We start from the raw sequence: 12586 nt of genomic DNA, 5'->3' as shown, positions 1-12586 counted from the left end.
CAGTTTATTATTCTGTGGTATATTTCACTTGCTAGTTTTGCCATCTTAGATTGTTTCTAGAAGCTCTTGAAATTTTGGGCTTCCATTTACTAATATCAATTCCAGAAGAAAGATCTTCATAAGGCAATTTATTCTTATTCCTGCTAGGAGTCCTTTCCTTGACTTTCACCTCAACTCCTGTAAGCAGGATTTTGGAACTAACAAGAAGCTGATAGGTGTGGAGAAAATCAAAGTTCAGAACTCTTCCTTTCTCCCAAAAGTAGAGCACTTTTTAGTGCTCTCTCAGGAAACATTGCAACTTGAATGAATGTATGTTTTTGCTGAGGAGCAGGTCAGTGAAAGTGCCATTTGTAGCTAAGAATATCAAAATTTTAGAACCTGAAGAACCTAAAGACCATCTAATTCATTGCCCTCACTTGTCACATACAAAATCATTCCTGTACGTATGGACTTTTGATAGCAAATTAGCTCATGGACATAGTGCTGACCTTGGGGTCAGGAGGACCTGAGTTCAAATCTACTCTCAGATACTTATTATATGTGTGACCCTGGGCAAGTCACTTAACCCTACTGACCTCAGTTTTCATTTGTAAAATGAATTCAAGAAGAAAATGGGAAACTGCTCTAGTATCTTTACCAAGAAAAATCACAAATGGGGTCAAAAAGAATCAGACATGACGGAAACAACTCAACAACAACCACAACGAAGGTACTTTTCCATTTAAACTGCAATGCAGTTGATGGAAGTTCATTCTTCTTTTCCATTGTGATGTATTGATTGATCTATCGATCTAAATATGAATTTTTTTAATTGTATAATCATAAAAGAAAGAATGATAAACAACTTTGTGCTATAGTTATAAAGGTATTGTTCCTTATAATGGAAACATGCATTCATAGTGGTAACAATGCTTCTAGACAGGAAGCATTTCACTGTGATTTGGTGGAATAAATTATAAGAAAGACAAACTGCAGAAAGTTTAGAGAAAAGCATCCAGAATGATTAAGGAGCTGAATGGGATTGATTTCTAAGGAAAGATTAAAAGAACTATGTATGTATAACTTGGCTAAGTGACAGTCAAGGCTGGAGGCAAAGAGAACTGTCTATAAATATTTGAAGAGTATAAACCAGGCATGCAAAACCTGATCATCTGGTCCCCCTCAGCAATAGAACATCTGACTGAATGACATTTTGGCACCCCCACCATGGTCTCCATTCCAGGCTTCTGGGGGGTGGGGTATCCAGACAGAACAGAGTAGCCCCATAATCTTTGTCATTCATCATCATCATCTTCACACCAGAAATATGTATAAGGGATGTGTGAGGGGCAGAACTAGACCCTCTGCTGGTTGCTAGGAACCAGAAGATGATCCTTACCCTCACAGAGCTTACACTGTAATAGAAAATCTTATTTTTAATCTCTGCCTTTCTGATCGGTATCTTTTTCTTTTTCATCTCAAACATTTTTTTCCTGGAAAGGACTTGGAATAATAGACTTTTAGAGTGAAAAGAGACCTTAGAGTTCATCTAATCCAACTTGTTCATTTTCTGTGGGAGAAAACTGAGGCCCATAAAGGTTGAGTGACATAATAGTAAGTGGCAGAGCACAGAGTCGAGCCCAGGTTTTTCTGACTCCAAATCCAGTTTTCTAACCACTACACTGGAGATTAAAGATCTAGTTTTGAGTTTTGCTGCTTGTGTTAGTTTGGACAAGTCACTTTTAACTTTGTTTTGCTTGATTTCCTTACCTAGAAAATGGGAATAATCTCTGCCCTGTATCTCTCACAGAACTATTGTAAGGATCAAATGGAAGAAATGTCTAAGTATAATTGTATAAGCAATAATATTGTCCAGTCATAAGGTACAAATGCTATTAATGCCTACTTACATAAATATGAAGTTACATTATCGATTCCTAATGGATTTTGTCAGAACTACTCCCTTCTTATTACACTTGCATTAAGGTCCAAAGCTGCCACTGCTATTTAGAATAATCACAGAACATAATCATACCATCATTGTGATCTAAGGAACCAGTTGTACCTGCCAGTATCCAGAAGCACAGAGCTTTGACCATAGATCTCTCAAAGAGGGAATTCTTTCCATAAGTCACTTGAGTGTTCAAGCATTCATTGATCTGAACTCTATGAAAAATATATTGTTCTGTGAAATCCTGTTGAACACAGGTATTATGATTTGAAAGTTTGTCTCATTTACCAAGCTGAATGTAACAGTGCTCTATACATTACTAAGCAAAGCAATGTGACTTAATAGTTTTATTAAAATAATAACAGTAAAAAGCAATTGAATCTGTTCTTTTTTAATACCCCTTTGAATGGAAACTTTATTCTTATTCAGGATGAGTAACCGAGTTAAACAGACAAATTAAAGTGTTAAAAGTTCATTTAAATGAGTAGATGACAAAAAAACCTTCATAAATTAAAAGGAAAAAAAAGATGTTGTAGCCTTTTCTTATTACTGATTGACTTTTTTAATTTATTTATTTTTCCAACTACATGCAAAGATAGTTTTCAGCATTCATTTTTTGGCTAGTTGTTTTGAGTTCCACAATTTTTCTCTCTCCTTCCCCCTTTTCTTGACAGTAAATAATCTAATATTGGTTCTACATGTATAATAATGTTAATCATATTACAATATTAATAATGCTGTGAAAGAAGAAACCAGAACAAAAGGGGGGAAACCATGAGAGGGAAAAAATAAACAAATTTTAAAAATTGAAAATAGTATGCTTTGGTCTGTATTCATATTCCTTCTCTGAAGATAGATGGTATTTTCCATCACAAGTCCTTTGGAATTATCTTTGATCTTTGTACTGCTGAAAAGAACAATTCCATCATAGTTGATTATCACACAGTGTTGCTATTGTTCTGATTCTGCTCATTTACTAACAGCATCAGTTCATGAAAGTCTTTCTAGGCTTTTCTAAAGTCTGACTACTCATGATTTCTTACAGAATAATAATATTCCATCATGTTCATATCATTTAACTAATTCAACTACTCCTCAATTGATGAGCATTCCCTCAGTTTCCAATTCTTTGCCACTACAAAAAGAGCTGCTATATTTTTGTACATGTGGGTCTTTCCTCCTTTTTTTATTATTTCTTTGGAATATATACCTAGTAGTAGTATTGCTGCATCAAAGAGTATGCACAGTTTTATTATCAGTTGGGCATAGATCCAAATTGCTCTCTAGAAAGGTTGGAATGGTTCACAATTCCATCAGCAACCAAGTTGTCCCACATTCCCTACAACATTTGATCATTTCCTTTTTTGTCATTTTAGCCAATCTTTTAGGTGTGAGGTGGTACTTCAGAGTTGTTTTAATTTTCATTTCTCTAATCATTGATTTCAAGTATTTTTTCTTATGACTATAAATAGCTTTAATTTCTTCCTCTGAAAACTACCTGTTCAGATCCTTTGAACATTAATCAATTGGGAAATGACTTGTATTTTTATAACTTTGACTCAGTTCTCTATATATTTTAGATATGAGTCCTTTATCAGAAACATTAGCTGTAAAAATTATTTCCCAATTTACTGCTTTCCTTTAATCTTGGTTGCATTGGTTTTATTTGTGCAAAAGCTTTTTGATTTAATGTAATCAGAGCAGCTAGGTGGTTCTGTGAATAGAGTACTGGCCCTGGAGTCAGGAGTACCTGAGTTCAAATCTGGCCTCAGACACTTAATAATTACCTAGCTGTGTGGCCTTGGGCAAGTCACTTAACCCTGTTTGCCTTGCAAAAACCTAAAAAAAAATTTTAATGTAATCAAAATCAGCTATTTTGCATTTTATAGTGTTTATTGCTTGTTTGGTAATAGACTGACAATAGATCTAACAAATAAACTATTCCTTGTTCTACAAATTGCTTTATGGTATCACCTTTTATGTCTAAATCCTGAACCCATATTGATCTTATTTTCTTGGGTATAGGGTATGAAATGTGAGTCTGTGCCTAATTTCTGCCACATTATTTTTCAGTTTTCTCAGCAGTTTTTGTTAGAGTGTGTTCTTATCTTAAAGTTGGGGTCTTTGGGTTTATCAAATAAATAGTAGATAACTATAGTCATCTCCTACTTTTGGGGGGGGGGGGTTCCTAATCTATTCCATTGATCTATCACACTGTTTCTTAGCCAGTACCAAACAGTTTTGATGACTGCTATTTAATAATATAATTTCAAGTCTGATATGGCTAGGCCACCTTCCTTTTACATTTTTTCAATAATTTCCTTAATATTCTTGACCTTTTGTTCCTCCAGATGAAATTTTTTTACTTTTTTTTTTCTATTCAATAAAATAATGTTTTGGTAGTTAGGTATGGCACACTGATTTACTTTTGTAGTGGCAAGTCAAAATAAGTAATTTAATTTGGAAAAAATAGATTGAATATTTTTGTCTGAGTCATACTGGAGTAATTAGAAATTGGGAAGGAAATTGTGTATCAATATACTACAGTCATTTTGGTTTTTATTCAATAATTTGTACTTTCTTTGAATTTAATTAGACTTGGTGTGTCCAAAGTTATATTTCTAAAGAAAAATGGACTTTTTTTGGCCATAAAGAATTGTACCACTTCATCAAATTGGTCCTTTCTAAACCTAAAAAACTACTCACTTGTGTAAAGAACAGAATCATCAACATTCTTGCTACAAAGTGTCATCAAGATAATTTCCCCTTTCAAAGTTTGGAAAATGTGTCTGTGTTTTCAACAATTTCCATTTTTCTTCCTTTTCTGTGTTGTAAGAAAATGTTAGATTAGGAAGCCAAACATTCCCTCTGGAGATTCTGTGAATGCAAACCAAGCAGGACGACCAACCCCATGGGCAGATCCATACACCCTTCCAAGGAATCACTTCAGGTTCCCTAGGTTGTTTTTAAATTAACTTTGTCAAACTAATAAACTAAAGGAAAGATAGTATTACCCAAGCCAGTCAATGAAGAATCTCTAGGGTGCTGTTCAGTATAAAACCTTTCAATGTGATAGAAACATTCTTTTTAGTTTAATATGAACAAGGGCGAATTGAGTTGACAATGGGAAAAATGAAAATAGCTACAAGAAGGCTCTTCTTCCATATGGAGAACTTAATAGTACTGACTGTAAATTGAGGTTGCACCAGTGTGAATTTAGTATTGGATTAGTACCATTAACTTTTTATCGCTTGGACATTGTGATTGCACTTTGAGTCAGAGTGATAGCAGAATGAGCATATGTTTAGAATTGGTAGGTCTAGTGTTTTCCACAAAAAATAAAATTCTATGCAGTTGGTAATTTGGGAAAGAAACAAAACAGTACTATTTATTTTAAAAGATACATTCTTAGAGTTGCTAGTGATGTTTCTACCTTTGTGTTTTAAGTGAGCATTCCAAAAACTTGGTTTTGTCACAAAAAAAATTGATTCTTGATAGTCTTCCTATTTTGCATTTATGGATTCAGATGTAGTGTTAAGTGAACTTAGTACATAAAAGAAAGTAGAAATTAGAAAGTGAAGAAAGTAGGAAAAAATTTCCATTTTTAATTACTTCTCTCTTTTTTGGCCCAAATTTCTCTGTACTATTCTTCTTACTTGATCATTAACAAACTTCCCTCTTTTTTCTATTGTAGAAGAAATATTGTTCAGTGTTTTTTGAATGATTTATTTTCTGGTCAGGGTGGGGAGGAGGAAAATCAGATTTTCAAGACTATGAAGTTAAAGAAGATTCCCAATTACTGTTTAATACCTATAGGTGTACTACAATCATACTCTCAAATGTATAAAAGTGAAAATATGAGTCCAATTTAATTTGGGGCTATTTTTAATGACAGCTGGTGCCAAAATGTGCCCTAAATTAAAGGTTTGTCTTTATTCCTCCCCCACCGCTATTAATAAAAGATAAAGTATCTTCAGGGTTCCCTCACTTTATTCCTGCAAAACTAAGTGAACAAGAATACTGGTCAACAGCAGCAAATGAAGTTGATAGATATGAAGACTCAATATGGCCATCTCACCTGTGTCCATCAGTTGGCTGAGACTGTCTGCAAACTAAACAGTGGAGGGGGAGGGGGGGGCGACCAAGAGATAGAGAAACAGCTGGAGATACTTAGAATCTATAATGAGATAATTAAGACTAATTAGCTGGCCCTGTAGGCATAAGGCAGCCCATTAAGTTGAAATCCAGATTTAATAACTTACCTGGTTTTAAGCATAAAAGAGCTCACTATACTCGAGGGAATAAGAAACTTTGGGAATGGCACTTTTAGAACTGGGTTTTGTAAAGGGGGGTAAGCTAGCAAAAGTATTCATCCATAGCTTTTCTCCTAGAAATTGAAACTACCAACTTTGGTTCCTTAGATTCTAGTTAAAGCAATGTATCAGTTTCTCAAGAGAGAACTTAGAATATTATTCACATCTGCAAAATGGGTATAAAACAAGAAAGATTTTGATAATTATATCAAATTACAACTTACCTCCATTTCCAGCAATGGACAGATTCTGGATATAAATGTTATAAACATAGACTTTTGTCTTTTCACTCAGTCTTTACACCAAGGATTCTGAACCATTTTTGTGTCTTAGACACTTCTGGTAACTTGGTGAAGCCCTGAACCCCTTTTCAAAATAATGTTTTTAAACATAAAAAATAAAGTATGGAGAATTATAGTTACCAATTTTTTTAAAAGTTCACAGACCCCATGAACACCTGCTTCACTCAGTCATTTGCAATACCTCCTCAGTTGCATATAGAATAATGATGATAGCAAGTATAGTAATATCAACTTATATTTACATATTCATGCTACAGTTTTTCAAAGTTTTTTCTCCAACATTTTGTAATAGAAAATGCATGTATTATCCTTGCTTCATTTATTTTTTAAGGTTTCATTCATTTTCTTTTTTATATCAGCTCAACTTCCTACTGAAAAAATGGCATAACTAGGACTTGAAGCTAAATCTTGCTCCTATTCCTATATTCTTTTTTTCACTGTAACATACTAAATGATGTGGGGATTTGTGAAAAGATCCCTTCAGAAAATTTCTGCCTTCTTTTTGTTGTTCGTTGTTTGATTCATGCCTGACTCTTTGCAACCCCATTTGTGGGTTTTCTTGGCAGAGATAGTGGAGTAGTTTGACATTTCCTTCTCTAGCTCATTTTATAAACGAGGAAACTGAGGCAAAGTAAAGTGACTTAAGGAAATTGAGGCAAACAGGTTAAGTGTCTGAGACTCAATTTGACTTGAGGAAGATGAGTTCTCTTGCCACCTAGCTGTCCTTTTGCCTTCTATATGATTAGTTGTGCTGACCAGTTCTCTTATTGCACCTCCAAAAATGAGCAAATATTCATTGAACACCTACTAAGAGCAAGGCAATGGACAACATACAATACTTGAAGACTTTAGTCCCATCAGTGTTCTGCATTGCCCTTTATTCTCTCATTTATTGGGATTCAGAACAAGCCAGAATCATCTTGCCTTTATTCAAGTTTTTCAAGGCCAAACAGGAGCCATCATTTGAATGTGCCAGTCATTGTTGATGGATGCTAAAATGAAAGCTACAAGACACTGAGAATGGTCCTATCCTAAACACTTGTTTCTTACTTTTAATATTTTCCTGTCAGATCTCTTGTCAGCTGGAGCTTTCCAACTGCCAATCTAATTAGAGAGCCCAGAATGATGAAATCAAGAATGAAAACTTGTTCCATCCAATAACACAGAAGATACCTGTTCAGTTGAAGATAATAATAACTTGTTATTCATAGAGTATTGAAAGTTAATAGTGCTTTATACACAGGATCTTATTTGATCCTTACAACTCTGTGAGATAGGTTGTACAGATACTAAATTATCTTCATCTTGTAAGTAAAGGAATATTTCTAAGCTAAGAGAAATTAAGTAACTCACCCAAAGTCATACAAGTAATAAAAGTCAGAGGACAGATTCAAACCTAGATCTCTAATGACTTAAAAATCAACCTTCCTTCTTTTCCATTGAACTTCCTTAGGAATGGTGAGTTAACATTGCTAAAGGCACAAGGTAGTGTTCCACTTGTCCTTTTCTCCTTTCCATAGCCAAGAACCTTGAATGGACCATCATTTCTATTAAATCCCTTTTCTGTTTTGTCATGATATTTCCTACTCTAGCTTGCCCCTTCTTCTTCACTAAAATGGCCACTCTCCCTACACAAATTCCAAAGGATTTATCTTTGTCATTTCTCATTCATGACCTGCTAATTAGAATAAAACATTTTAGACTTCATTTCATGATGTCTTAAGCAATCACACATATATTATTAACTTATAAGAAGTTAATACACAAAGCACAAGCTCAAAGAGCAATCAAACTGTTCATACTCTTTGATCCAGTTAGTACCACTACTAGGTCTGTATCCCAAAGAGATTATTTAAAAAGGGGAAAAAGGCCTACATGTACAAAAATATTTATAGCAACTCTTTTTGTAATAGCAAATAATTGGAAATTGAGAGGAGATCCCCATCAATTGAGGAATGGTTTATCAAGTTTATGGTATATGAATGTAATGGAGTACTATTGCTCTGTAAGAATCATGAGTGACTTGACTACAAGAAATCCTGGAAAGATTTGAATGAACTGATGCTGAGTGAAGTGAGCAGAACTAGAAGAACATTGTACAAACATTAACAGCAACATTATGAGGTGATTAACTATGATGGACACAGCTCAACTCAGCAATTCCATGATCAAGGACAATCCTGATCTATTATGGAAAATGACATCCACATCCAGAAAAAAACAAAACTATAGAGCCTGAATAAGCATACTATGTTCACTTTTTAAAATTTTATTTATGCTTTTTCTTTCGTTGTCATGGTTTTTTCCCCCTCAGTTCTAATTCCATTTTCACAACATGGCTAATATGGAAATATGTTAAACATGATTCTACATGTACAATCTAGATCAGATTGTTTCCTGCCATAGGGAAGGGGAGAACTATGTGTATATAATTGGAAAAAATAAAATAAAACAAAAGCAATAGTTCTAGTAACCATAACAAGATAATAATATTCTTCTCCTCCCTGTCTATTTAAGAATGCTTGTAGGCCATGATATATCTTATGATAATGAATTGTATATCACCATCCATATCCTTTTGCCACTGTCCTGAGGCTTTTTTATAATGGCATTATTCCTGACTTACTCCTGATGTTACTTCATTAAAACAATCCATTTAGAAGTGAAAAATCTAACAACTGAGGCAGATCTTGATCTCTTTCCCTCAGATTTAAGAATAGCAACAGTTAATATCTGAGAATGAAAGGAAATTAACATATCTAAACTAATTTATCAATGCAAAGTAGTCTGTATCATACCTTGAACAAAGAGAAGAGGAAACCACCTGTCATTCTAGAAAATGACCTCTAGTCCTATGGGTATTTACTAGTTACAAACAATCACTTTATTCAGAAGCAGTGGTGTCTTAATTCAAATCGACATGGATCCCTTTGCATTTTGACTTAGAAAATCTCAAATTAACATGGATATGAGGTTGTTTCATCTTTATCTATCTATACCCAGTTTCTAGCACTTAACTGATTAAAATAAGTGACTAGGCTCATTCTGCCATCACAGGTCAACAGGTCTCTACAATTTAGAGTAGCCTAGAGCATTAAAAGGATAAGTGACTTGAACAACATTTAACAGGTGGGATTTGAATTCATGTCTTCCTGCCTTTTAGGGTTAGTTGTAGCCACCATCCACTACAGATTCTGTATACTTAATAAATGCTTGTTGTTTGATAGAGGTAATAATTGAATTCTTGGGAATTAATGATATCACCAAGGGAAAGAGTATAAAGTGAGAAGAGAACACTCTGAAGAGGGCCCTGGAGATGAAATTATTGAAATGGGCTAGAATATGATATATGCACTCATAACGTATATTAATATTGTTGCTGCTGGTGCTTTGCCCCTCCCCAAAAATTATCTTATATTTATGAACTGATTTTGTGTATTTTCTAAATACTTGTGCATGTTGTGTTTCTCCATAGGATGCAAATTCCTTGAGGGAAAGCTGCTGGGGGGGGGGAGGTGAGGGTGTGTCTGTGTGTTTGTGTGTGTGTGTGTGTGTGTGTCCATTGTGTGTCCATTGTGTGTCTTCAGTGCACCTTGAATACTGTCTTGCACATTGTAGACAAAATAAATACTAGATTAGATACCCAAAGGAGTGGAGTACATGTTCTAAGAGGTGAACACCAGCATATAAAAATGATTGTTTCTTCCTATGTTTCTGTCATGCCATTTCTCACAACACTTAAGAGGAAGGCATTTTCTGATTCCCTAATTTCTTCATAGTGAAATGCTTATCTTTCCTTTAGGGAATGTAGTGGTGAGCTAGTATCTTCTTCTATAATATGGAGCTCATACTGAATATTTAAGTCTATCCTTTTTTTTCACTTCTCAAGATTTTGAGAAAGAAATGTGTATGATTTCAGTGACTTATTTGTGGTTTTTAAAATTATACTTGTTCTGTAATTTAGAGAGCATTTGAATGTATATTAATCTATTAGTCCATTTCAATCATTTTTATGACAATTATAAATCTGACTAAGACTGCATTGTATGTTATCATTAGTTAACAGATGGCACATCTAGTAGGACTTAGAGACTGGGGAGAAGAAGGAGCTAGGAAGTAAAGGAGAAAAAGGATGTGGGGAGAAAGAAGGAGGGAGAGAGAGAAAGAGAAAAGAAGGGGTGAGCTAGAAGGCCTCTGAAACAAGGATTCTTCTCTTGTGGTCTCTAAACTTTTAAAAAAAACATTTGGTAACTGTATTTCGGCATACTTTACATGTAATAATATATATTTTATTTTATGCATTTAAAAACATTATTCTGAAAAGTCCATAGGCCTCACCAGCATAAAGGTCTCTGGCTCTAAAAGTCTACAAGTCTGTAAATGATTTGCCCTTATTCCTACTACTAGTTAGCAACTGATCCAGCCCTTCACTTTGTCCTCTATCCAGCAGAGCACATTATAAAGCCAGGACAGAATTTCATAATAGGAAAAGCATTTAGTCTCATTTCTCTACAAATGGATAAAAATATGAAGCCCTTTTCCTTTGAACCCCTTTCTGCTATAGGTTGTGTCAAACTAGGTTAGAGAAAGAAGCTAAGAGTATGATATAATGGAACTCAACAAGGAATCATGGAACTTGAACTCCAATCCCATTTTAGTCACCATATCATGTGACCTTGGGCAAATCACTTAGTGTTTCTTAAATCACTTATCTGAAATCAAAGGGTCCTTGAAAAGTTCAGTTGAAGACATCTGATATATATCTTGATATACAAGGTGGTTTTTTATTTTTTATTTTAAGGCAATGGGGTTAAGTGATTTGCCAAGATCACACAGCTAGGCTGTTGAGGTCAAATTTGAACTTGGATCCTCCTGGTTCCAGGGCAGGTGTTTTATCCACCCCACCACCTAGTTGCACCCAAGGTATTTTTTTTTAGGTTTTTGCAAGGCAAATGGGGTTAAGTGGTTTGCCCAAGGCCACACAGCTAGGTAATTATTAAGTGTCTGAGACTGGATTTGAGCCCAGGTACTTCTGACTACAGGGCCGGTGCTTTATCCACTGTACCACCTAGCTGCCCCCCAAGGTATTTTTAATAATACTGCATCACTACTGCTTTGTTAGATCCACAGATATTTTTGCATTCACTGTAAAAAATAACAATAAATTTTAAATGTCTCCGGACCATTTGCTTACTCTTGAAGCTAAGGTTCAAGTTTTACTTTCTTCCCTTGCTTTCTTTTTGTAAAGGAAAAAAAATCTAGATCAAGTCTCCCAAGTAGTTATGTGCAATCTTTTAAAATCCAAGCCCATCTAGGACTCTTTTTCTAATTGATAAAGAAAAGTTTTCTTGCCCATTTATTTTTTAAAGATTAATTAAAAGAAACACAAATAAAAGAAAATAATAGCTTGTCCAATAGTCTGGACACCTGGGTCTGAGAAACCATCAGGGGCTGGGCATCTAAAGAAAAACCACTCTTTTTTTTTTTTGAGAAGGAGATAGATCCTTGTCCTGGAGGCTTTGGAAGTGTCTTCCCTGGGGGCCTTTGAAAAGGCTTCAGGGTCTCCACTGCCTGAGGCAAGAATCTGAGCCAATACTCAGAAAAAATAACATAACAATACAAAATAACCCTGCTACTAAGTATTTTTACTATTTCATTTATTCCAAAAAGAAAAAGGAAAGCTTCAGACTGTAAATTGAGCTAAAGACATAATATATAAGGTGGGCAAGCTGGACCTATTTATGAATACCTGATGACCCTTTACTTTATTCTTGGACAGTTTCCTCGGGTGGATAGTGCACTCAGTGCCTGGGCTGATGCACAAAACATGATTCTCCAACCACTATGACCCCTTTGTTTCTCTATTAGGTGAAGAAGAGGATGAATTCGAGAATTTCATGCTTCCTCTCACAGTTTCATTTGAAACAGTAGCTCAAATATTCAACAACAACTTTAAACAGGAAGAAACAAAGGTGAGTTTGCTTTGGCAGATGTGAAAATATGTTAGATTAGGATCTAGAAGCTGTTTTTTACATATGTGA

At 34.7% G+C, this 12586-nt stretch overlaps 1 protein-coding gene across 1 annotated transcript in view; it reads left to right on the top strand.

Annotated features, from left to right (window-relative positions):
* The window catches only part of RANBP17 (RAN binding protein 17), a 350271-nt gene that overhangs the window by 252765 nt on the left and 84920 nt on the right, over window positions 1–12586 (top strand). The window contains 1 exon segment of the mRNA XM_074212426.1: window positions 12414–12517. Within this exon segment, the coding sequence (XP_074068527.1) occupies window positions 12414–12517 (104 nt within the window).

Source organism: Macrotis lagotis, chromosome 1 (genome assembly GCF_037893015.1).
Source record: "Macrotis lagotis isolate mMagLag1 chromosome 1, bilby.v1.9.chrom.fasta, whole genome shotgun sequence".
NCBI classification, from domain to species: domain Eukaryota; kingdom Metazoa; phylum Chordata; class Mammalia; order Peramelemorphia; family Peramelidae; genus Macrotis; species Macrotis lagotis.
Note: the sequence above shows the minus strand (reverse complement) of the source record. Positions and strands in the feature narration are given on the sequence as shown.